Here is a 27733-nt window from a genome sequence, read left to right as displayed (position 1 = left end):
ATGGTTTAACTGAAGAATCAAAGATTAATGGGCTTAAGCAAGTAAGTTATTCCTGTATCTTCCATTTTGACACCTAAATTTCCCTTTGGTAACCAATTAAATTTCATATTTCCTTTATTATTTAAATGGATATTCCGCCTTCATTTCCACCATGTTATAAAGCCTGAGTTTTGACATCTAAACCCTTTTTTTTAAATCTTTGGCCACCTTAGGTCTGGGTACATCCATTGTTCTTTGCCTTCAGCTATTTTCATCAAACATATCAAAGTGAAAACTATTTGAATAGGAAATGATTTTTTTATAGTTATTTTTATGTCAAGTCCGAAGGCCTAAGGTAATTCAACAGGATAGTTAACCTGTGCTAAAATACTTATTCCCCTGAGAAATCCTGAAAGACACATTTATATAGTCTAAAAAATAAAATGAAAATACTGTACAGTACAGTTGATGGTAAAAATTGTTTGTAGATTTGGGAACCTTAAAGTTTTCCTTTCTCTTCTTTCCCTTGCTTTTCTTTCAGTAGAAAATGTGCATCAGATGTTTATGTTTAATTGGTTTACAGACTGTCTGTGGACTCTTTTCCTGTCAAATTACCAGGTAATGTCCTTTCACTTAGCAGCTACTTCATTTACCTGTAAATGCAGTTAAATCGTGCACAAATTATTATTGGACGTAAGAATTTCAAGTTATGTTGGATCTTTAGAACTAGGCAACTACTTGATAAGAGTCTAGAATTCGAAGAAAGTACATATTAAGAAAACTGCTTACCCCCTTCTGCATTGTAAGTTAAGTATTAATTTTAAGAAATATTGTATACGTACACATTTATGCAGTACTGTAGTGCAAACACATTTCTCATATTTGGTTGATTATCATATTTGGTTGATTTTGGTAGTCATTTTTGAAACTGCATTTCGAGGAAGCCTTGAACATTGGGGGGAAAAAACGATCTTTTTTAAGACTTAACTCTTGTTTAGTAAAATATGTTAGTGCCCATTTTAATATCACCTTTGCATTAGCCAGTATTTGCCTTAGTTATGTAAGTCGAACATGTTTATTAATTTATAGACATTGGCTCTGGCAATCGGAATTGGCATTAAGACCAATTGGCAGGTCTAGGCTCATACATTAAAATAAACTCAAATTGCTGGCATTTCAGGCATTGTAAAGAAGCAGGTTCTCCCTTTCTGCAGTCAAATCAGATTATAGCTATCAAAGAGCAGCTTTTCAGTATGTTATATTTTAGAAATTTTTCCTAGTTGTGCAAAATCCAACCCTTGCACAACTGTGTTGCTACTGATATCACAGAACGTCTGTGAGGAAACACATGAGCTCTGAGTTTGGCAGACTACCTAATGTAGTCCTTAATCCCTTCTGGCCTCTCTTAAGAATTTGGGATATGGGATTTTATGTTCCAGTCGGGAGTGAACAGAGAGACATCTCTGTCTAGGGATAACCGCTTTCAAAGCTCACTACTCGGCGTTGTTGCATCGCAACAACCGCCGTCTTCCAGCACATGCACTTCAGAAAAGGCCTATAGTAAAATAGCACGTATTTTCCCCAGCGATATAAATGCTTAGACGTGAGCGGGTTGCCACCTTTCCTTGACCTGCGCCCCCTCGACTCCCCGAGGCTGGTGGAGTGGGGAGCTCCGGGCCGGGGAGGGGCGGCGCGGAGATGCCCACTGCCCCCTGGCTCCGCCCCCTCCGGCTCTTCCCGGGGAGGGAGGGCTGTCGCGGGGCTGCGCGCGCGTCCCTGTTCCCGCGCGCGCGTCGGCCTTTCCCTCCAGTCCGGCTCAGCCCAAGCGCCGCGAGGGGGCGGAGTGGGGTGTGGTGGGCGCGTTCGGGGCGGCTCCTGCGCGTTCCCGCCGAGGCAGCGGCGGCAGAGGCGGCGGCAGCGGCGACAGGAGTCCCGTTGCCGAGTCTCACATCCGGGTTCTGGCGGTGACCCAGCGGCGGCCGCCGGAGATGTGACCGTCAGTACGGCAAACATGGCGGAGGTAAGGGAGCGAGCTCCCCCTCCCCGTCCCGGCCCGGGCGGCCCCGGGCCCCGGCCGGGGAGGAGTGGAGTGGGCCTGGCTGGGAGAGGCCCAGCCTGCCGGCGCCGCTGCCCACCTGTTGTCCGGAACAGGCCGCGCTCTGGGCGGGAGCTTTCCCTGGAACTTAGTTGGGATGGGGGGGGCGGGGGGAGGCGGGGGCGTAGTTGGACTTCGGGGGGAGTTTGAAGGGTCGGGGGCTGCGCGGCTCTGCATGCCGAGGGGGGGTGAAGGGGCGCCCGCGGGGGCTGGGGTGCGGGTGGCGCAACTTCGCCGGCGGGTGCGAGGGGCCGAGCGGAGAGCTGCCGCTTCCTCTTGCGAAGTTTCTTGCCCGGCGGCCGAGATGCTGTTGCGCCCTTCCGCGTCACCCCCACCCGGGCGCTCTGACATCCAGGCTCTTGGGGGGAGACGGGCGGAATGGCCTCTCGGGAACACTGTAATTTTCTTGATGTTGATGAGTGAAGAACCGAACTTGGCCATTTGCGATCCGGCCCTGTGGGTTGGGGGACTCTACCCGATTTCTCCAAATAGCTGCAGTACCCCCCCCACCCTTGAAATTCAGAAGAGTTGTTTTTTTATCTTTACCTCCTTTACTTTCCAGGCCCCCCCCCCCCAATTGAAGGCTATTCTTGTGTGTGTGTTTTTTTCCTAATTTTTTTCTCCCTCGGGTAGTAGATTTTTTTCTTTTTGCTCTTTTTCTAGTGAACTACTTCCTAAAGTCATTTTTCTTCGGTAGTAATTTTTGGGGCCTCTAATCCATGGACAAAACGTAACTTGTGATTAATTTGAATTTAGTGCGTGTGCTACTAGAGATTTAAATATGTGCGTGTGATTAAAACCTTTAAACTTTTGAAGTTGGGTGTGGGTGTATTTAAAGAATTTTTTTCCCCTTATCCTCAAGAATTTCGTTATTCTTTACCCCTTGGAGTTTAAGAGGTGATATATTTGGACTTTTATGTCTCCTTTGAAATAAACCACTCTTAAATGATAGATAAAGCATTTTTCTTTTGTGCTTTACCATTTTCATGGTCTCAGAGGCACCTATAAACAGATTCAGGAAGTAGGTAATTTTATTTAGCATTCCGCCCCCGATTTACGATTTACGTCTTCGTTATTTGTTAGATGAAGTCAACATTAGGTAGTCAACCCCGTAATACCTTCTTTTTAAAATTTAGGATACAGAAATATGATTGGGGTTTTGGAAAATTATTCATTTGGAGGCCTTTTCATTTGTTGATTGGAGGGACCTAAATGTTAACTTTTATGGGGTAATTTTTAGGGTGCTTCTCTACTTCCCTTGTGGAAACTGGACTTGAGTATATGTTCTGGAGTATTTGTTTAAAGACGAGGCTTTACTGTTTAGCAGGAGTGTTTACTGCTAATAAGCTTTTCCAAACATTTCATATTTCTGATTTGAAACTAAATTGAGATCATAAGTTTATTTCCATTTTTTTCCCCTCGGGTTAAAGAATTGTATTTCAAGGCACATGAGTTGGAGAAAGTATTTTGTATTTCACTTGAGTGTGAATGGATTTACTACACTGGACTGAAAGAATTCTAGTGCTTTAGAGATACTTGTTTCTTTTCTTCATTTTTAAGAAAAAGAGGTTATATATAGCTGGATTTACATGTATTTTGTCAAATTGTCTTCAATGAATTCTCCTTTCAGTGAATGCCCATTCGATAAGTAGCAGTACCCTATAATAGGTTATTGTAGTTTCTTTTCTCTTGGTGTTGCTCGCAATGGTTTGAGCTTAAGTTCTGCAGTCATATTTTAAGGAAGCATGTTATTGAAGGAAAATAGGTTGGTGTATGAAAGTACAGTGAAAAATAATTTTTTTAAAAAACTTCACCCGGAACTTTTAACTTCATAACACACTGAGAAATTAATATGTAAATGAAATATATTTTTTATTACTTGTTTTAGAAATTAAAGGTGATTACAGTGTTGTGAGAAAAAGCAGTAGTTTGAATCACTAATCAGTTCTTAATGTTTTCAAGTATATGTTTCTTGGGAATATGTCCATTGGAGAAGGGGATACTCATTTTATAGGAAGGTCTGGGTAGCCAATTTAAAGAAGAAAAAGTCGGAATTTTGTTTTCACTGTATTTCGTGACCTGATAACTTTAAATAATTCATCTTTTATATTCTTCAGTTACTTGTAGATGGTTTTATTAATAGTGGAGTTGAAGAATGGAGGGACCAACTTTGCCTGTATTCTACAAAAAGTTAAACCAGGTCAAGAGGTGAAAAGTAAAATTAATTTCTAATTTTCTGAGCATAATACTTTAGTAATTAGGATAATTTTGGAGACTAGTCATTTTAAAATATTAGATGGAGAAATGGCTTGTTTTCTAATTCTTTCACTTGCTTTTTGTGAGCTCTCGGGAGATTTATTCTTTCTGATACCAATAGAAAGCATGCGCTTAAATAATTCTCATGTTTTTCTGTTGCACTTTTGGTTAAGTAGACATGAGGAAACTAACTGGTGTAAAACTAACTGGTGAAGTAACAGTAAGTTCAAAGCAACAATATGCATTTATTTGATAAATCTGAGGGGAAAACAGGTCATTGAAGAAGCCTGTCTCTAGAGAAAAATGTAGGTGTTAGGCTTCTGGGGTTTTTATGTTGTTGTTTCCTACATAGGAAAAGGACCCTGACCTTGTTTTTCCAGAAAAATGTCTAATTCTTCAATACAAATTGCTTTAGATGTGAAGAGAATAATTTTTCATAGTTGATCTGATTATCTGAGGCAATCTATAATAGCAGTATATATATTTAACGGTTCTTCAAGTTGTGGTTACATTAAAAATGATATTTAATGTACTTAAAAGAAATGGCATATGCTCCCTTTCTTAATACTTTGGTAATATTTTGCATTGCTCATTATCCCTAAAATTATTTATCAACATTCCAAAAGGAGGTACTTCTAGTCACACTTAAAGGAAGGAAATTACAGGGTAGTCACAGTTTTACAAAGGCAGAGAGAAAGAATAAGAGGAAGAAATAGTTGATCCTTTGGGTTTTATATGGAATGTGGCAGAGGGGCCTTTGGGAATGAATAATTTGTCTTTTATTTCAGTAAGCCACAGCATACTGCAAGACCTATCTTTTTCACCACAGCTATGTTGCTGTCATACAGGAAAAAAAAAAAAATTAATGAACTTGCTTCTTTGAATTAGTGTTAAGTATTTTAGTATTTCTAAAAATGATTATTCACTCAAATCTATTTCTCTCAAAAGCAGACTCATTTCTTTTTGAGTATATTTGGGTTGCGTGTGTGTGTGTGTTTGTGTTTTTGAAGGAAGTAGGATCATCTTGACTGCTGTTAATGTCTACTCTGAACAAAATTTGTTTGACTGCAGTGAATTTAGGCTTTAATTCTCTATACTGGTAATGAAATTTAAAAAAAAATATATTGTTTAGAGCTGTTAAGGGTTTAACCAAAGTAGTCAAGAATACTAATACGTAAGTCCTAAGAAGCTAATTAGTTCCGAGGGAGTTAGAGTCAAAGTTCTTGATAGTAGGAGAGGCTGGTGGTAGAAATACTGAAGTGAACTATTTTTAGATAATTCGTGTAAGTGAGAAGACCGGTTTCCCAAATAATTCAGAAATAAAATACTGCCATTGAAACTTGAACTTGTCTTTATGGAAAGTAATCAACTATGGAAATTTCTTACTTGAAGTTCAGATTGATTTCCTATATATTTCAAAAGATTTGCAAATGGTTTTAAAATTCGTTTCTATGATTAAATTGTCCAAGTATCAGTGCTTGTTAGGGCTCCATTCTGTTTGATTTATTATGTGGCTTAGAAGAATTATTGACTGTTACTATGCTTTTTGTATATAGGAAATCCATAAAGTAGCACCCCCAAAAAGCTTTTTGTAAATTGAGATCATCTTTTCCTAATAGTCCTATATTTAAAAAAAAAAAATTGGAAGTGTCTTAAACATATAACATCCATTTGCTAAGTACTCCTTGGTACTCTGATGTCTTTTGCAATAATACATAATAAAAGTCGAAAATTTAGCTCTCAAAGGAAATTGAACTAAACTTGAAGATAACTGAATTTTTTCATCATAGAGAAAATGAAACTGAGCAGAGTTTATGAAATTTGTCCTAGGTCATACAATCAGTCTGCCACAATTACGACTGGAACCTGAACTTCTGAGTTCCTAGTTGTTAATAATAGCAGTGCATTCTCTACATTATTATTACTGTAGTAAATTTGCTAATTTAAGCTCTTAATCTTTTTTTATGCCCTAGAATTCCTCAGGGTAACAGCAAAGTTAAGAGATTTAATTTTGTATGGAGAAGAGGGATGGTGCGCTCTTGGCACAGTCTCCCATTCTTCATCCTGGAGTAGCACCCCTGTCTCCTTCCTGACTTCTAGCCACATCCCCGTTTAAATTTCTGGTTTAGTATCTATTAGTGATGATAACACTTATAGAAATGATGCCAGTGATTTGAGAGGAACATTTAGTTTGGTTATACGCCCTAAAAATATGCTTTTGATTACCTTCAATAGAAGTCTAATGGTTACAGCATGTTTTTACTGACTTTTAAAAATAATGATAGTATTCTAGTTAGTTGATCTTTTACATTTCTGATTTATTGTTTTCTGGTATATGGAATATTTCTCACCATGTTCTAGAAAAATACAAAAAAAACCCATTAAACAAATCAGAGATATTGCCTATTTGTTACAGCTATAGCAACTTTATTAACCAAATCACTTGAAGATATAAAAGTTGCTATAAAGCTAGCAGTTAATTTTTAAACTTGCCTTAGCCTACTGTAACTCTCTGTCTTGTCTATCCAGGATAATGCTTTCTATCTCCAGTAAACCAATTATGCACATACCTAAATGAAAACTGGGTAATTTTTCAAAATTGTAGGTTTTTTTAAAAAAATAATAACAAGTGCTAGGTTTTTAAGAAAAATTTAAAAGTATAGAAAGAAAATTAAAATGGTGTCTAATTCTACACAATAATCTCTATTCACTTTCTTCAAGAAACAGAGTAATACTTGCAAGTGGTTAGAAAGTTCCAAATGTACAGAATGGTAAAAATTTCCCTAACCCATTCCCTGGAGATAATTATGGTTCTGTTTTGTTTATTTAATGCACACATCAGATCCTGGTGATCCTCCTCCTCTTCTGCCAACCCCTCACCTTTATAATGGACTTAACTGCCTCTTTTCCAACACCCCTTCTTCTCCTCTTGGCACCTTTTAGCTGCTCTACAAGGATGCATTCTTTGTTATGTTTGTGATGTCCTCTAATACCTGTCTTGTCTTTCTTCCTCTCCTACAGGTAACTGCTGACAGATTTTTGTATATTTTTTAAATTAATTAATTTATTTATACAAGAACCGGGGTACAGGCCAAATGTGCGGGAGGGTGAGAGGATTCACCAGAGACAGAGTTGGGAACAGAACAGGCAGATTGACTGAAATACACTGCTGAGGGGAGCAGTGGGCGAGACAGGAGAGGTCTGCCACGCCAGATCTCCTCAGATCTCCTCGGCCAGCAGGGATTGAGCCCGCAGTGCAGAGGCTGCGGACACACAGTGCTGCGTCCTGCGCTCAACCACCTGCGCCACGAGGGAGGCCCCAGATCTCATTCTTTTTAATGGATTTAATAGTGTTCCATTGCTTGGAAGAAGTATTTCAGTTCTGACTACTAGTTAAATGACAGACTCAGATTTTTTCCCAACTTTTTGCTGTGAACAATTTTGTGTTAGTGAATGTTAGACATGTATCTCTGTGTGCTTCTTTAGGTTTATCTGTAGGGTAAATTTATATTGGCAAAGTGATAATCCGGAATGGTTAAACCAACTAATATTTCTACCAGTAATGTATGAGTACATTTTAAATAGGTTTAATTCCCAGTGTAAAATCTTTTTTATGCCTAACATCATTTGAGCTTTTCTAAAAATACTGTTTCACATGAGTACCTGCTTAAGTTTCTTTTTATTTTTCCTTTCTTCCCCCTTTCTAATTTACTGTAGGTAATAAATGGTAGATGTTGCAGATTTTCTTAGAGGGTATTGTTAGATTATTGTCTGTCTTGACTGAGAGCTTGTAGTCACAGTTTAAACATCCTTGGAACACATGAAAACCATTTTTTAAAGAAAGATAAACTAAGGGGGAAGGAAGAGAGAAGTAAAGAGAAAATTTCTTTTTACGTAGTTGTTTCCCTCAGGGCTATAGAAGGAATCAGGTCCCAGACTTCATTTCTACCTTTACCACCTACCATGGAAACATGATCAAGGCACTTTATCTCCTGAGTTTGGTAATCTATAAAATGAGATAGGTGTGGCAGGTAATATTGCTAGGTTCTGATTATCATCAAGTCACTATGCATTTAAAATTAATAATATAAATGTAAACTCATTCTGCTATTCTCTTAAATACATAAATTTAAAAATGCCCTCATTCTACTCTGAAATCCCCTGTATTATGATACTTAATTTATATTTTACTTGAGAGAGAATCATTTTGTCAGGCAAAGTGTTGTTTACTATATGAACTGTTTTCAAATAAATGACATTTTCCAGAAACTTTAATCTAATTGGATATGATTAACTTTCAAGAAACTGATCTCACTCCAACCCTCTCCATATTGATTCAGTGGAATTTTATTTTGAACTTGGAATGCCAAAGGTGTATCTGTGGACAGGATATCCCCAGGCCCCCCACCCCATTCTAATCTAAATATACTATCAGTCAAATCATGGTTCTTGAAACATTCTAGTATGTCTGATGTGATAAGACAATTAATGATTTCTTTAAGCACTGGGTTTTCTACTTTGTGCCAGCTATACTTAAAAATGCTACCAGTCCTCTAAACATTTGACATCTTAATAAAAGGGAAGTATTTGGGACCTTTTTCAGAACTTTATAGTGATAGCTATTTACCAGTAAAAGAACACAGTCACTACAGTCTTTAAATGGTATTTAGTGCTGTTTGAGATCATTTACTGCCTACCAGAGTATATACAGATGTGATTCACAATTCAATATCTATTATTGTCAATACTTAACATTAGTGAAAAATGTGCCTTTTATTCTTTAGTAGAATAACTTATTTTTAATCAAAAACCTTTTTATCAGAAGACTGTTAAATAGAATAATTATTGAAATGTTAAAAAAGAAATAAATGATAAAAGCCACTTCTTTTAGCTCCTAATTTGAAAAAATGCTTTTTCCCCCCTTGTTTATACCATACAAACCTGTGTCAAAAGTGTACAGGAAAGGAAAAATACTATTATAAGGCTACTTTGTGGTTATCGAACCTAGGACCAGATGTAAATAGTCATTAACATTCTGTAGCTTTAGACAAGTTGTGCTTAAACTTGGGAAATGAAGTATGAGTTCATGAAATATGGGCTAATATGTTGAGGTGTTGATTTGCTGTATAATAATTTGTGTGGTAGTTAAATCCATTTTGAGTCAGAGATGTGTTGCTGTGTCCAAAAGATGTTAAACAAGTTAGAAACCCATTTTATGATTACATTATTCTCTCCATACCACTCTCCAGCTTCCCATTAGAAAATCTGAATTAAAATGTAGTGCTCTGTTGACTTTGTTCCCTCAGATTATCTTAGAAAATAGGTAACTCTTGAGTACCATCATTCTTTTGTTAGAATAAGAATGCTGCAGGCAAGAAGCATACTCTTAAAAGAATTAAAAGGGGGAAAAAAAATGGAACACTTGAAAAATGTGCCTCAAAAGAACTAAGTTATTTTTTGGAATCTAGGATTACAGTGACATAAATGTGGACAATTTTGAGAATGGGAGTTTTTAAGCACCTTATAAAAACTTGTCTCAGATGTTTAGCTTTGAAAAACTAGTCATTTTTCCATTTCTGATTTGTTCCTATTCTCTCTGCCCCTTAGTTGAGCAGAAAGAAGAAAAATCTTAGAAGTTTTACTCTTTCCTAGTGCTTTCAGGAAAGCACTAGTGGATATGAAATATAGATAGCTCCGAGTGAATAGGCAAAATTTTAGTTATAAAAGTTTGTGTCATTGGCGAGCATCTTTTGAAGTTTTGTTGTTAAATTTGTCTTATAGGAATTTGTAACTTGTTTATTATTGTGGGCTGAGGAAGAACAGCCACAAACTGTTAAGTGGTAATATTAACTCAAACAAGATACTAACAAGTTTATCTTTAAAATTTCTGAGAACTTGTAGTTAAATTTCAGAGAGTTACAGTGGTACAGTTGAAGGAGCATGATAATTGGGAATTTTTGTGATCTTCCATAAGATAACTTTTCTAGACTAGCTTGAAAGGTTGCTAATTCTGTGATCATTTAAAAGCATGTTGTTTGTTAAGAAAGTTAACCGGTATACTGTTTGGTGCTTAAATAACATTTTAATATTTTCCTTCTGCTTTCTTACAATATGATTTTTATTTAAAATAATGTCTTACATAGTTTCCGCTTCCCTCTCACACACATTTTAAGCCAGAGACCAGCTTGATAGCAAACCTTGTACATAGTTTCCCCTGTATTGATAGAAAATATTTCAGAAAATATCACGATCTGAAATCATATTTCTTAATATGTTACAGGATCCATATTTGCCTTTAAAATCTGTATCAATCCCATATTATTGTCTTTGTTTCTAGATTTGAGGAGGGTTTTGAGTTTTTTTCTGTACTTAAATATTGTCCAGAGAAAGTTAGTTTTAGTTTGGGAAGCTTTAGTTTGTCTTAGGCAATTCAGACTTTAGAACGTATTATATAGTTTGGTTTCATATTAGTAGTTGAATAATACTTGTAATGTTTACAAAGATTTACTACCCAAAGATGCTAATTTTTCTTTTTTTTTTCCCCCTCCTCCCCCATAGCCATCTGTTGAGTCTTCAAGTCCAGGTAAGTATTTCCCATATTTTTTATAGTCTCTAATAAAATCATTTATTCTATTACTTGCGTAAATAAAGGCTAGAGGAGTTAGACTATCATCTGACTTGCTTTTCTTCTGAATGCTTCTTTTCTCTGGGGAAAAAGAAATGGATGAAATGTTTGACTGCTCATGAAAGTACAGGTGAGGCTGCTGTGAGTTCAACCTCATGACTGTGGGTTCTCACTTTTTAATTGTGATTTGCCACATGTATTTCTTAATTTTTAAATTACTATTTGAGTGTATATTTGTGAAGTGTACTTTTCAAAGAGGAATCACCTACTGCTGAGAAATACTCGCTTGTGTAGAAAATTCAAAGCATTTTATTTGAGAAAAATTGTTAATGCGTTTAGTAAAAAAGGGAAAATAAAGTAGGCAGAAGAGTCAGTAAGTAAACATTTAATGTTATAAATTAAGGAATTTATTTTTAGATTTGAGTAGGATCAAGTTTTATCCTCTGACCAGTATCTTTGGATTGTTATATTCTCTTCCAAATAGTTCAGATTCATTTTTTTCTAACTTAGAAACTGCAAAAGGTGTGATCTTTGTACCAAATCTGGGCCAGAAAGGTTTTTTTGTTTGGTGAGTGAATGTTCTCAGAAAATTAGAATATTTTATATAAAATCTGGATCTAGGGTTATCATGATCAATCAGAGATTCTGGCACAGCTATGTGCAATATTCCTTTGTGGCAATAAATGATTGGAGCTGGGAACCCTCAGAATTGTGCTAGTCTTTCTACCGTTGTTTCCAGGGACTTCACTGAGAGGACCGACTTATGCATGGCCTGTAGGGTTAAGGAATAGTCTTGAATAGCTAAGAAGAGTAAGAAGGAGAGCTCTCTGGAACAGGATAAAACTTTATTTGGAAATGTCTCACAGATACTGAATATTTAGGTATCATATATCACTGAAATTTCCAGATAATTGAGGCATTCACCTTTTCCCATTTTGAAATATTAGGGGGAAAAGCTTATAAAAATTGCTTTAACAGAATATAAGCCTTTTTTAATGTTTCATAGTCCTTTACATGAACAGAAGTCATGTACTCTGTAGTACGATGTAGTATCAAGAAGCAATTTAGCTAGATCACCAGATCCTAAAATGATGAATGTATTCAAGTGGCAATTGATTTTGCCATATTTATTCCAGTGGGAAATATCTTACTCTTTCTGATAGGATTGAGAGTAAAGTACATTAGACTTTGTGACATTTTTGAAATTGAAGGTTTTTTCCTTTTTTTTTTTTTTTTTTTTTTTTTTTTTTTTTTTTTTTTACTTCCTGGTTTTTTGTAAGTATTCTGGATGGTTGAGGATGGAAGTAATCTAACCCCTCAGGTACAATAGTAGATTATCATATCCCTTTAAGGACTGAAATTGTTGCTGGTGTTTTTTTCTCTTTTAAACAAATTATCTTTGTTGAAAAATAGGTTTTGTTGTTTTTGTTAATGTTGTGACATTGCAAATACACCAGGTTTCAGATATTTTTCTGTCCGTTTTTGAGGCATTCATCCTTTAATACATAGATACATGAAAATAGTTACTCCAGAAATGATTTTAGTCAATGATTTCCTTACTTTCCATTGCATTTGAATCAGCCTAGTCTGCACTGGAAGAATAGAGGAGCTCAAATACTATAAATGCCTTTGATGGACTTTGCTGCTTGCCAAATGCTTATACAAGTAAATTACCCTTCATTTTTTTGAAGATTATTTTCAGACTAGGGAAGATCTTTTGAGATAGTTAACATTTGTAATATCCGGCTTTTACCCAAAGCAGTGTTTATTTTTCTTAGAAGTAATGCTAATTGAGGTCATTGTAAAAGTTGGTGGAAAAAATTAGGATTAGAGGTTTCATATAGAAAAATTTTTTTAAAGTACTAGCCTTTTTAAAAAAAAAAAAAAGGTTTATTTTATTTAGGCATCCAATAACTAGGGTTTATGCCAGAGGTGTGGGGGTATGAGAGGATTCACCAGAGACAGAATGGGGAACAGAACAGGCAGATTGACTAAAATACAATGCTGAGGGGAGCATCGGGTGAGACAGGAGAGGTCTGTTATGCCATGTGGGTTAGGCAGCTCTCTCTCTGGTCAGGGATTGAACAGTGCTGCATTAGCAGTACCCATAGCTTCATTGTGCTGAGACTTAACCCCTTGCGCCACCAGGGAAGCCCTCATATAAAATTTTACTTTATTTTTCAAAAGATTTATTTTTATTTTTTTATTTATTTGTACAAGAACAGGGGTACAGGCCAGATGCTCAGGAGGGTGAGAGGATTCACCAGAGACAGAGCAGAGAACAGAACAGGCAGACTGACGGAATACACTGCTGAGGGGAGCAGTGGCACGACAGAGATCTGTGGTGCCGTGAGGGTCCCTCGCTGGCTGGCCGGGATCGAACCGGCACTGCAGAGGCTGTGGACAGCTTCACAGGGTGGCACTCAATTGCCTGCACCACCCGGGGATGACCTAAAATTTTATTTTATTTTTTTTACCACTGGTGAAAATCTGTCCTTTGTAACCTGTCTTTTGGAGTTGATACTAGTAATAATAGTCACATGACCTAGGATAAGTGGTTTATGTAGAGACTCCTCCAGTGTAAACCATTGTGGAGGCCCAATATAAGATTTTACCTGTAAGATGAGTTATCATTAGATATGAGCATTTAAGGAGAAGGTAATAAAATAATTCAATGAGTGCCAACATGATCGACAACCTTAATATATCTATTGAGACTTTGAAAAGACAAAGTATCTTCTGGTAATTTTGCAGTAGGATGGACATGACAAAGAGTGTTATTTACTGTAACTATAAAACAAAGTATTAAAACACACACAAAACTTCTGATAACTTATTTTGTGGATTTCTTCCCCTCACCCCCCCCGCCCCCAAAGATAGCCTTGCGATGGGTCCAGTAATTAACAGAAAGGAATAAAATGGTTGCTTGGTCTCAAAGAATAAGGTAAAAAGTAGCCAGATAAAACAGGTCAGATTAAGGCAATAAAGAAATTGAAATTGAAAATTTATAGAAAACCACACAGTGTGTAAGTGGGGAATGGAAGTAGAATGCAAAGGGAGAAGAGGTTCCCTCATACTTTGTTACTTCATGTAGTGGGAAGTTAAAATGGCAAGACTTTCAGTTGGCTTTGCAAATTACGTGACATAAAACAACTTTGAGGTAAGTCATGTAAATAACGTGTACTCACTCACTGTGAACTTGACTTTTTTTAAGCTGGTAAGAGTAAGTAATTAGGAATTATGCTTAATTATTTTTGACAATAGTTGATCCAATGGGAATTATAATTAGACTAATAGTAATCAAAGTGGTGATGTAAGGTTTTTTTAAGGTCATTTCTGCCCTATAAGTAAGCATTATAGGCTTACATAATTACTGACTACCACGTCTAGAAACTAGTAGTCTGCTCTGGTCTACTAACTGGAAAGGTGGGTGAGTTGAAAAGTTTTGGGAGTGTTTCCCATTGAAAACTCAGAAAGTAAGTTTGAGACAAAAATGAAATTAATGGTTCTCAAACTGCATTCTTAATGGAACCCTTGTGGCCACTCCCTGAGTACTAAGTTGTCTTACTAAAATTATTGCTTGCTTGCTTTAATTTCCAGAAGAAATATAAGGTAATATATTTTGCTAATGTTTTGATTTTATAAATTATTCTAGAACTTGGATGAGTTATTTGTACTCTAGCATGATACCTTATTTAACAATTATATACACATTTATTTATTTTATATTTAATATTTGTATTTTGTTATGTTCTGCAAAGAGCACAATGATTAGTAAGCTCTTTGTCTTCTAATGTTATTTGCAGTTTTCTCCTCTTAGTAAACATAGGCCCTCCTCAAGTATTCTTTGAGGCAGAATACCTGTTTCTGAGACTGTAGCTTAAAGTGAGTCTTGGAGGACAGTGAAAGCACAGGTGTTGGAATTAACAGACCCTGGTTGGTTCCAAATTCCACTTTGCCACCACTGGCTCTATGAGTTTAAACATGCTGCTTCAACTCTCTGAGCCTCAATTTTTTGTTCTTCATGGAATTGCTTGAATATTAAATGAGATAATGTGTGTGAATTGTTGAAACATAGTATCTGGCACATAGTTAAATAGTCATTTTTAATGCTGCAAATTGTGGGAGGTGACAGGAATCCTAAGCGTTGGGTGCCTGCTTATTCCTAATAGTGTGGTTTTATTTTATTCTGTTATTATTTTTTAAATTGAAGTAACATTGACTTACAGCACTGCATGATTTAGGGAAATAGATTCACACTTCCTCAGATGAATGTTACGTAAACCACACCTACCATCAGCCAACTAGTGTGGTTTTCAAGAAAGCCAACCTCCTATCTCTATTTTATTTACTGATTCTCTTATTGGAGTGAAATGGAAAGGTAGATTCTTCTATTAATGTAACCTTTAACAATTTAAGCTGATTTTTTTATATTAAATAATTCATTTGTTCATTAGTACTTTTGCAAACTTAGGACCTGATGTGTTGATACCCAAATGTGAAGATAGTTTATAGAATATATGTATATCCAGCATTTGCTATCTATTTAGAAGGTTTGAACCTATTACTTGCAGCAGTATTCCCCAGTCACCAGGTTAAAGATAGATAAGTTTACACATCAGTTACCTATTAGATTATTTTTCATGCCTTTCATAAGAGTGTTCTGTATGCAGTTTTAATAAATTTTGCTTTTACACTGTGAGTTATTTCAGATTGAAAGCGCAAGTAAGTTAAGAATAGCTACCCAAATATAAGAATATATTTTCATTGAAGTGCTGACAGAAGAATAATGTTTGAGTAAACCTGTATTTTCATAAAACTATATGTTCTATGACTATATATTTCACATCACTATATATTCTCAGAGGCCATGGGGGTGGGGCTCATACTTAGTAGCTCTATTAAATGTCAAATAATTGAAAAATGATATTTTTCCCACACAAAATATCACTTTTATTTGATATGACCATTCTTTACAACACAGGTCTCATGTTTAGAAGATCACAACACTTTTCTACACTCTTTCTAAAGCTATGAATGTGCCATTTCCTTCCTTACCCTTGATCCCCCACTTGTTTTGTGACTAACCATACAGAGGTTGAGAGAAGGCAGCAAAAGTAATCCCTTAGAAGAGTTTTGGGGGGCTTATGAATAAGGGCAAGCATTTTATTTTATTTTATTTTTAAAGATTTATTTATGCATACAAGAGCTGGGGTACAGGCCAGAGATGCGGGGGGGTGAGAGGATTCACCAGAGACAGAGTGTGGAACAGAACAGGCAGACTGACTGAAATACAGTGCTGAGGGGAGCAGCGGGCGAGACAGGAGAGGTCTGCTGCGCCATGTGGGTTGCTCCCTGGCCTGCTGGGGATCGAATTCGTGCTGCAGAGGCTGCGAATTGCTTCATAGTGTGGTGCTTAACTCCTTGCGCCACCAGGGAGGCCTCCAAGGGCAAGCATTTTAGAAAATAATAAATAGTATTTGCTGTGCATAGTTCTTCCCTGGTAATTTTATTTGGCTTACATAATTCTTCAAATAACATATTAATATTAATAAGATATACTTAATTTGGTTTACCAAACTTTTTTTTTTAAATATTCTTTGCCAGGAGGTTCAGCGACATCAGATGACCATGAATTTGATCCATCAGCTGACATGCTGGTTCATGATTTTGATGATGAACGAACATTAGAAGAAGAAGAAATGATGGAAGGAGAAACAAACTTCAGTTCTGAAATAGAGGATCTTGCAAGGGTAAATAAGAATAAGAGCTAGAGATTGAAGCAGTTATAACATTTTTGTGGAGAGAGGAAACACTTGATGTTTTGATTCTCTACCTATGTTTTTTGAGGAAATTGGTGTTACAATCCATACTGAAAATGTCCATATGATTATACGTGGGATATTTAAAGTTTGAAATGAAAGACGTGTTTTAAAAAAAATACCTATTATGTGAAATAGAATTCAAATAATTAACTGTTCAAATAGTCACCAATATCTGGTCAAAAACGGGCTATAAAAAGATCCTGAATTTCCTTTTACATACCTTCCTTTTCCCTCCCACCCTCCTAGTTATTACACTTCTTATTTACTCCCCTTCAAAACCAAAATTTATTAAGAATTGTCATCATGTTCCTCATTTCACATTTACTTCATATTGTCAAGATAACCAGTGATGTCCTTTCTTCTGTCCCTTGGTCCACTTTTCTCTCTCTACTTTACTCTCAACAGTATTCAACAGAACTTACCACTTCCTTTGTTTTACTTAAATTCAGGAGTATACACCGCTGTCCAGTTTTCCCTATTTCTTCCTTATTTTTTTTTAAAGATTTATTTATTTATACAAGAACTGGGGTACGGGATGCACGGGGGGGTGAGAGGATTCACCAGAAACAGAGTAGGGAACAGAGCAGTCAGACTGACAAAATACACTGCTGAGGGGAGCAGCGGGCGAGACAGGAGAGGTCTGCTTGCCATGTGGGTTGCTTTGAGGTCGGCTGGGATGGAACCCGGCACTGCAGAGGCTGCGGACAGCTTCAGAGCGCTGAGCTCTACAGCCTGTGCCACCAGGGAGGCCCTTCTTCCTATTTTTTGTCATTAGCGGACATGTCATCTTTTACCCATGATTTAAATTAATTTCACAATTTTCAGTTCTGGACTTTGTTTTCTTCTGTCTCTAGATCAGTACTCAGCATCAACTGCTTCACAAACACTCAGACTGACGTAAATATGTGGATTCCTATGTCTTTATCCTAGGCATACTGAATCAGAATCTCTCTAGATGTGGGGCTCAAATGTACTTCATTTGAAAATTACTAAACTAGATGATCTAATCTAATTATTCCCTTGATGCCTGTATGCCCAGTATTCCTTATTTTTCTAATATTGTCTTGTTTTCTATATCCAGTTTTAACTACCTGCTTGACATTTCTGCTTGGATATTTCAGTAGGCATCTCTAAATTTCCATAACAGTCATGATTACTTAAAGTAGTTTATGTTAACCTGTTAATCAAAATTTATAGTGATTTTCTATTAAACCATATGAAAATTCAGTCTCTTTGATCTTGCCAGCAAAGCCAGTTGCATGATACAGTTCTTCAGCCATGCATTAGACTGTTCCTGTCATGTTATTTGTTAACTACACCAGTTACCTTTTGTTCTGAGATACACTAGTTTTGCTTCCATTTTATGGTTCATTCCTACTCTCTAGTGTGTGGTTTCTGAAGCTAAGTATATCCTCAAGTCTAGGCTGACTGTTAATTCCTCAGAAGAATCTGTTCTGTCCCCTAATTAGCCTTTTTAATGATTTTACCCCTTTCATTGCTTTCTTTATAACTTAACAGTTTGTGCTTAGATATTTATTTATTGTCTTCATTCTCCTTTAATTCCTTGAAAGGAGGGACCATATCTTATTTTATTCACCAGTGTATTTCATGGTACCTAGCAAGAGTGGTTACTCAGAAGTTTTGAATGGATAGATAAGTTATAAATCTGGTATGCTCTAATTAAAATGCATTATGTATATGCTCTGTTGTACTCCATAATAAAAAGAACAACAGTACTAGCCTGACATATCTGGAGAACATAAAGTCAAGGAAAAATAAATTCTTGTACTTCTATAGTAATAAAGACTAATCCATGTTTTGAATTTAGTTTTTAAGTATAAAGTGAGAGAACTGAAAAGAAGTCATATTAATATTTAGTCCGATCTTGTCAGATCATCCCACTTTGGATCATTTAATGATTAAAACTGGATTAATCCATGATGCCTAAGCAATTCCACATTGTATAATTATAAGCCAGAGAACAGATTCGGTCTTAGTGGCAGTAATGTATAGTTATTAGAGCATTTAAAGAATGTGTTAAAAGCAAATGAACTTGGAGTTAAAACTGTTCTTTAGAAAAAGCTGGAAAGACAGGAATGATTTGCTTGGTTGATTCAGAATGTAGGTGAACATCATAGTTGATCAGTCACTTCATGTATTTGTGAAATAGAAAGGCAATTTTCAATTATTCATAGACATTTCTGTGCTTTTAGATATATATACCTGCTTCTGAATATCCTATCCATGGGATGAAAGTTAAAGAAAAAAACTCTTATATTTTTCCATCTTACCACATTCTACATTACTCAGGTACTAATTATAAGAATAGAGAAATCAAATACAGGTTACAGTAAGTTTTGAGATGGAATGTTTCTCAATAGAAAATGAGCTATACATTTAATTAGTCCAAAATTTGTGATGTGTTTAGCTAATGTGCTTAGAGCATATCAGTGTCTTTTCTGATTTCTCTCTTCTACCTTCTTACAGCATTCCAAAAATTTGCTTTCAAATGACTATGCCTTAGGTAAAATAAAAACAGGATTATTTGCAGAGGATATATAGAGGAAGAAAAGACAAGGGAGCCAGTCATTTATCAATTTTTTCAACCAGACAAGCAGATGTTTCTAACTTGTGCTGTTAAGGCTGATCCCTAACAAGACTTAAGTTTAAGTAGCACATGAACACTATTGCTTTCATCTGTGACCTACAACTGAGCTAGTTCAGGGCCAGTATATTAGATTTCCTGTAGTTATAAACTCATATATGAATTGAAGCAAACTGGATTTTTACTTTTCTTAAAAGAGTGAACAAATTTTATGTTGATTATTGATTTGCTTTTATAGAAATTAAACAGTTCAGGACTAGGTAAGGTGTTTTTCACCTGGCACTTTGGTGGCCTGAAATAAATTTTTGATGTAATTGTAGTAGAATTTTGGTAGTTGATTCATTCAGGAGTTACCAATAACTGCATAGCCTGCAGTTTTAGTTCACTAACTTTGAATTTCAAAAATTTAAGTAACAATTGGCTTTTCATTAAAAAAAAGCATTAATATATATTGTTACATTTACATATATGAATTTTCAATATAGGCATTGTGTTATAAGTTTGACATTTAAAAGTTTTAGTAGAATTAGATATACAAGTTAGAATTTATTTGCAGACTTGACTTTCTCAAATATATTCTTAAAACTCAAGAGTCTCAAATTGCAGTCCATTTGGGAGAAGAGGGATCTAGGTCAACTGAATCTTTATGTGTTTATCTGTATTTTTGCAAAATCCTATTATAACAATATCAGTCCTTTTAAATGCAAGAATGCAAGGCATGTACCAGTCAGTCACTTTCCAGAGCTAGAGCGTAAAGATTAAAATGTGAAGATTGAATTTTTTCCTGAATACACAGCATGAATTATATAAATTTTAAAAATGAAACCCCAACACGGGGATTATGACAATTTCAATACCTCCATCCCTTCATAATTTATCTTATAGTTAAAACCCAGTTCCTAAGGTTGGTTACCTTATGAACTGTCTCTCTAGTTCAATCTGGGTGTGGTCCCTTAGGCCTTCTTGATTGGAAATCAGCCTATTCCTCTCCCTTTCATAAGCATTTACTGGTAAGTCATATTTGGTTCAAACAGATGTTATAAGAATACTGTGTTCTGGCTTCCCTGGTGGCGCAGCAGTTGAGTGCTGGGCTGCGAAGCTGCCCACAGCCTCTGCAGAGCCAGTTCAATCTCCGGCCGCCAGAGAGGGTCCCACATGGCACGCAGACCTCTCCTGCTGCGCCCGCTGCTCCCCTTAGCAGTGTACTTCGTTAGTTTGCCTGTTCTGCTCCCCGCTCTGGCTCTGGTGAATTCTTTCACCCTCCTGTGCTTCTGACTGTACCCAGTGCTTGCATAAATAAATAAATAAATAAATCTTTTTAAAAAGAAGAAGAATGCTGTGTTCATGTACTAAATAACCCTTGAACAACCAACATTTGCTGTGACTCAGGGTCATTTCTAAATAATCTAAATGACATTCCCCTGATGTGAGAGGAAACCATGTTCTCCGTGGCCAGGAGATATAATAAATTCCAGTCTTATATTGCCATTGGTATTTGGTAACTGTGCCCTCTTTTAAAGTTAACAGTTTTAATTTCAGATAATTTGCTTTGTCTTCTGTAAGTTTGTTGTTTCCACCTCTGTCTAGCGTATCCCTTTAGCTTATGCAGACATGTCCCATGTTACAGTGTTTAGCTTATTTTTTAAAGCTTATTATGGGAGTATTATCCACATCCCTGTTTTACTCATTTTCTGTTGTATCCATTTTCCTTATTTGTGATTGTCTATAAACCCAAGACATCTTATTTCACACTCCATCAGGGTGATGTACACTTAACCTAGTTTGAGGTTTTGAGGAAGCAGTGTGCATGCATATGTGTGTAAGGGTAAACAGTGAGTCATAGTTTCAAGTTCTTCAAAGTAGCTACACTACTTATTGGGAGTGTGACTTTAGACAATTTACTTAATATCACTAAGCTTTAGTGTTATTACTAGGGTAATATATGAAAAATATTAAGTACATTGTCTGGCATTTGATTATCACTTAATAAATCTTAGTAGTAATATCATTCATAAAATTCTCAAAACAAATATATAAGCCCAGAATTGAAGATCCGCTGTACTTGAGCCATAATTTTTTCTTTTTACTCTACCTTAACAGTTATGTAACTGGGAATAAAACACTATGGCACTTTATTGTGATGCTTCAATTTAAGTTGATGGAAGCCCTGTATTACCTGATAGAGTACAGACTTTGAAAATACAAACTAAAGAGATACATGGAACAGGTGACTGACAGACCCTATTGCAATAGTGTTTCATCTGCCAGGTTTTATTCAACATCTTTTTTTTTTTTTTTCTTTTTGAAGGAAATAACATTTGCTTTACAGGATGTCATTACTGTTTATATTTGGGGATAAATAACAAGTGCATCTTGAACTAGCTTAGGCAAAATGAAAAACTTAGTGTAAGGCTTATGTAATTTCAATTAGGGCAGGGATATATCTAGCCCTCACACACCTAGTGTCACCAGAACATAGCTTCTGTTTATGCTTTTCTACATGGTGGCTTCCTTTTTTCAAATCAGCTTTCTTCTTATGATACTGTCCATTCCCAGGTCTCCCTGATAGGCTGGTTGAGATAGTCTGTTTCTTCAACTGTCGTTGATAAAAATCTGGAAACAAACTGTAGTCAAGCTTGATCATGTGCCCATTCCAAACATATAGCCAGGGAATGCTGTGATTTTAATTGGGTCAGATGTCCAGGGGGCGAGTTTACAAATCACAATACTTGATTAGAATGTAGAAAAGACTATTTCCTGGAAAGTGAGTATTAGAAGACAAAAGTCTTCTAAGACAGTGTTAGACAACGGAAATGATTGGGGTACAGATAGCAGTGAATGATCCTTATATGTTACTTGCCAAATCTTTAAATACTTTAGTTAGCCCAGAGTCGGAACATCATAAATGCTACTTAAGTTTGAAACTGAGGATTCCTCAGCAAAATTGATTTTGGTTTTAGTAGTTGTAGCCCAATGTTTGCTGCAGGGCGACCCTAACTTTATACCTTAAATCAAGTAAGATACTTTCATAGTATTGTTAAGCTCTGTTGTATTCCTAAGTGGTCTGTGACTGTTGTTTACTAACTTGCTTCCAACTTATTTGCTAACTTCATATTGCAGGACAGAAGGAAAGTTGAAAGTTAATGCCTAAGCAAAAGCATGGTACACTATACTCTGTTTTTAGTATTAAGGAAGTCTTTTCCTGGTGGAATAATCAATAAGAGTATTTACACCTGATAGATTCCACCTACAGTTTGTCTGGAAGGAAAATTTTTTGTATTTTTTTTTTTTTTTACAGCTTTATTGTTTTATTTTATTTTTTTTTTTTTAGAACTTTTTAAAAAGTTATGTGAATAAGTGTCTGGATCCAAGGAATGTCTAAAACCAGAGATTTGATGTTAACAGATTTGATCACTCTTAACTCATGATGAAATCCTATTGATTACTTCTGCAAGGCTTTGGGGGTTTTTGTCTACCACTGCTTTAAATTTAGTTTAGGTTCTGATTATACTACATGTGAATGATAGCTGTGGATTCCAACTGAACTCAGTGTTTCTGGCATACTAAATCTCTCCCTGTCTTAATCCATCCTGAACATTTTGCTGTGTGTGTATTTCCCAAAGTCCCTCCAGAGTTCAGTCGCTATCCACCAGCTGCTCTCAGATTGAGTCAAAGTTGAGTATAACAGATCCTTTTAGAAACTAAATATAAACTAGAGAAAGCAAGTTAAACTACCAATCCTAAATTGCTTTATTTTTAGTTACTAAGAATACTCTCTAATCAGAGTAACCTGCTTATTCATTTTTGGTTCTGTACTTGTACAATTGTCATTTCCTCTGACTTGAATTACTTTTTCTTCCTGTGCCAAATCTATTACAGGTTCTTCAGATTCAAGCAATTCTCTTTTATATGCACTATTACAAGTCACTTTGATCCTTCTTGTCTGCTTAGTGAATATTGAAGGCATTGCTACATTTTTCTTTGAGAAGTGATTTTTTTGTAAAGTGAATCATTAATTGACTATATATCAAAAAGGAAAAATTTTTGATCTAACCCTGGATGTCATGCATTTCATATTGTTGGTAGTAGTTAAAAAGAATATTCCTTGCAGTTAGTGTGTCACCTATCCTTTGACATATAACTAAGCTAGATGTCAGATGTTAATAATAAGCTGTATTAAGATAATGATCAAATTTATTGTTCCCCATTGAAAAGTCTGATTTGCAGGTATCTTACTATAGACCTTTGCGATAAGTGATTTGCAAGGTGGTCTCATATCAGCAATATCAGTATCATCGGGCACTTATAAAATACACAGATATTCAGACCTCACCTGGCCCTACTAGATCAGAAACTTTGGGGTGGGGTATAGGAGTCTGTTACAATAAGCCTTTGAGTGAAAAGGACCAAATGTAGGGAGTCTGAGGACATTTATTTGATAGATAATCTACCTCTTTTGTGTAATCTCACAAAGTATCAGTAAAAATTAGTGGTAGTAGGAACATGTTAATAACATGAAATAAATGTGAAATAAGCTCATCTTGCATTCTTAAGGTCCATGTAAATAGTAGTTGCACACTTAATGCTAAAATGTTTCTCCTGGGTTAGCCCTTCACACTGTTGACCTAAAGTGGCTCCTGTTCATAGTAGCAACTTCAGTTGCTAAATCTACTACTTCTCATTTGTGGTACAGGATGTGTGCATGATAATTCTCTCTACTTGGTTTTCTTAGTTGTAAATAAAAATGGCAAACACTGGTACTTTTAAAAACCTAATGAGATTATATCATATTCTCATTCTGTGTTAGTTAGAAAAGAAAATAAGAGTGGAAAGAAGGCATTTATCACAAACATGGGAGACACAGTTTGGTAGTCAACTGTTATTGTGTATACAACCAACTTTTTCTATCTTGTTACTTTATTGATTTTGAAATTTGTTTTTCAAATGCTTACTTTACTTCTAATTTCCAAATTCCTGCCTCTTATAAAGATCCTTGCTGCATAGAGCAGACATCTCCATGGTCTATGTCTTTTAATACTTGAAGCACTGTTTGTATTGTACTGGGAGAACCACAGTATGAAAGATCAACTATATATGCCCAGCTGTCACTCAGCTGGAATGGTTGTACCTTGCATGATATACCTACCACTTTTCAGATTATAACTGATACAAGATATTAAGGCAGGACACAAGAACTTATTTTTCTTTCAGAAACAGATTTATAACTGAAATAGCCATTTACAAAGTGAAAGAGTGTTAAGCAGCCTTTTCTTTCTTTCTGTAAGGAAATGTTTTCAAATTACTATCATTAGTGGTTTCTTGCACACAGATTAAGTGAAGGGAGCTAATTGTATGATTTAAGTGGTTAGTGTCAGCAGGTAATATCCAGTCTGAAGTACCTATCTCCTCTGAAAAAGTGTATTTAGATTTACAGGACAGCTGGAGAAATACCAAACCTATCTGTTTCTTGAATAATATACTTCTAGATTTTAAAGTGACTAATTGTTGCCCTCTTTTTGTTAGGTTTTTCTTCAGATTTTTCTCTCTGCCCCTCTCCCCACCATGTGTTGGGTGGGAAGGGGCTTAGGTGATTTGGCTTAAATGTTCTTTTTATAATCAGAATTCTGTCACGTGCTCCCCTGATACTCTAGTGATTAAAGTGAGCACCATTGTCGAAACCTTATTTCATTTCACTATATATGGATAGTTCTTCATTTCATAGAGTATGTATTTTTTGTGTGTGTTGGGAGATGTCACTGCCTGAGACTGCATGATATATTGATGAACGACATAGCTTTCGGAATTAAATCTGGTTCCACTACTTTAAAACGTGTTACTGTTGGAGAAATTGCTTAACCTGTCAATCTCAGTTTCCTCATCTATAAAAAGGAAATAATAGAACAATTTTTTTATATGTTTGGACTGGGTTATAAATTTTATATTTCTTCCTGGGTTTGTTTACTTGGTTTACAGTCTATTTTCTAACTATTCTATTTTCCCACTGCCAAATCATGTATGGTATACTCTTAAGTGTGAGCATCCATACATAGTGTTAATTGACTTCTCTGTATATTTACTGAGTTGATTGCACGAAAGCATAAGTTCTAAACCAGCATCACTTACTATTATGCTTAATTGGTTGTTAGCAATTAGAATTGGTTTGTTTCTTATAGGTGGAGATTTTCCTTGGATTCAGAATTATTTTTGGTTTTAATTTTTAGGATTTGAGAATTCTTGATAAAATTCTAAGAGTATTCTTTAAGGAATGGATACTCTAGATTTGTGAATTATAGAAATTTTGAAATATGACTTGTTAAGAAATTAGCTTTTTATTTTGGTCTGTTTAGGAAGGAGACATGCCAATTCATGAACTTCTCAGTCTTTATGGTTATGATAGTTCTATTCCACTACCTGAAGAAGATGAGGAGGAAGAGGAAGAAGAAGAAGAAGGTGAAGATGATGAAGATGCTGATAATGATGATAACAGTGGTTGTAGTGGGGAAAATAAAGTAAGGTTATACACATATATTTTTAAGATTGTAGTCATCTTCTTGAAGGTGTAACTTATTAATACTTATTTTAACTGCTTGCTTTTATACTTACTATACTTACTTTTATCTTTAAAACTAATGCATTCAAATGTTAAAAATTCAGATTTTGTTGAAATATGTAGTAAAAATTAGATGTTCCCTATAATCCATTCCTGAGAAGTAACAGTCTCTGTTATTCCAGATTTCTTTTCACTGCTTATTCTATCAATAAATTGTACCAGCTTTTAAAAAATGCCACTGTTTTTAAGTAGGAAAGACAAATTGGCAGTTCTGTATTCATTTTTCTTATTTTATTCCAAAACAATTTAGATTTACATGAGAGGTTCCAAGGTAATGCAGAGTTCTTGTGTACTGCTCACCCAGCATCTCCAGTGTTAACAGTTCGTGTAACCATGGTATATTTATCAAATCAGAAAAATCAACATTAGTACCATACTATTAATTACTACTGACAGTTTAGATTTCACCAGTTTTTTGATGTTTTTGATGTTCTTTTTTCCTGTTCCAGGATCCAAACCAGGCCACCATACTGCATTTAGTGTATTCATTTTAGCTTTCTAATTGTATTTGGCACACTGTGACCTTTTCACCTTTAACAGTTTTCTTTACATTAAAGGAATTTAATTTATTAATCCACAGGAAGAGAATATAAAAGATTCATCAGGTCAAGAGGATGAAACTCAGTCTTCCAATGATGATCCATCACAATCTGTTGCTTCTCAAGATGCTCAGGAGATAATTCGCCCACGTCGATGTAAATATTTCGATACAAGTAAGTATTATTAGTTGATCTAGTTTGGATATAATTTTTGCTATTTAAGACATGACCTTAAACTTTAGTGGGCCTTTTTTTTCCAGCACTCTGTTTGAATTCATTTATTTTGAAATCCCACTTGATAGGCAGGGGATTTTGTTCTGTGTTAACTACTTCAGCATTGCTGGGGCCCTGTGGTTTGCGAATTATATTACAGAAAATGTTGTGTTTGTTAACTTAATTTTCCTCCCTCTCCCTTGTTTAAATTGTTCCCCATCCCAGGCCCTTCTTTTAATTTTATGGCTGTCTTTTCATATTTCTCCGACTGTTAAGTTTTTATTTTGTACCTGCTTTGCCACTTATCCCCTTTTAGATATAGTTATAAAATTATTTCTCTAGTCACTGACTCCCAGATATCTAAAGAAGTGGTTGACTGTTATGGTGGAAATACATTATATGAAAAAAAAAAAAAACAAAAACCAGTTTTTCTGCAGATATCATCTAGTCAAAGGTGATCAGCAGTAGAGGTAGCATTTAATGTATGGATCTTAAGTAATACATGAGCTACCAGGTTTCATTCTAAACAAAAGCCCTTGCTCTGGAAGACCACTCTTCATTGGTTAACAATGCTGTGCATGACTTACGGATGGAGTTTTACATCTCTTCAGATGTATGTTGCTACATGCATTGATCACCCAAAACTCCCATGGTCTTCTACCATAGTCTGTTGGGTCCTCTCCCTGCTTTGCTTTCACCTCATTTAGTGGCCTCAGTTCTGCTGTCAATCTCAAGTGTGTGTTTTATACAGTTTGTTTTGTCTACTCCTTTGCTTTCATTCTTTATAGTACGAATGAAATCATTAAGTATTTTTCTTTTTCCTACTGATTTGTTTGCTTAGCGTTATCCCCTTCAGTTCCATTCATGTTGGTGCAGATGACAAGATTTCCTTCTTTTATTTTTTAAGTCTGATTGGTATTCCACTGCGTATATATATATCATGTTTTCTTTTTCCATTCACCTGTCTTGGGACATTTTGGTTATTT

The 27733-nt window shown here is 35.7% G+C and overlaps 1 protein-coding gene across 4 annotated transcripts in view; it reads left to right on the top strand.

Annotated features, from left to right (window-relative positions):
* The window catches only part of MIER1 (MIER1 transcriptional regulator), a gene marked incomplete at both ends in the record, with an annotated part of 53803 nt that overhangs the window by 3398 nt on the left and 22672 nt on the right, over positions 1-27733 (top strand). For 2 of the 4 annotated variants that reach the window (XM_084243756.1, XM_084243755.1), the window contains 4 exons: positions 10889-10913; positions 16563-16708; positions 25733-25894; positions 26576-26708. In XM_084243756.1, the coding sequence (XP_084099882.1) occupies positions 10889-10913; positions 16563-16708; positions 25733-25894; positions 26576-26708 (466 nt within the window). Of the gene's footprint in view, positions 1-523; positions 598-10888; positions 10914-11048; positions 11086-16562; positions 16709-25732; positions 25895-26575; positions 26709-27733 lie in introns of those variants that run through there. The other 2 variants (XM_084243754.1, XM_084243757.1) reach the window with 2 other exon arrangements.

This window comes from Talpa europaea, assembly GCF_964194135.1.
Source record: "Talpa europaea genome assembly, chromosome: 9".
Lineage (NCBI taxonomy): Eukaryota > Metazoa > Chordata > Mammalia > Eulipotyphla > Talpidae > Talpa > Talpa europaea.
Note: the sequence above shows the minus strand (reverse complement) of the source record. Positions and strands in the feature narration are given on the sequence as shown.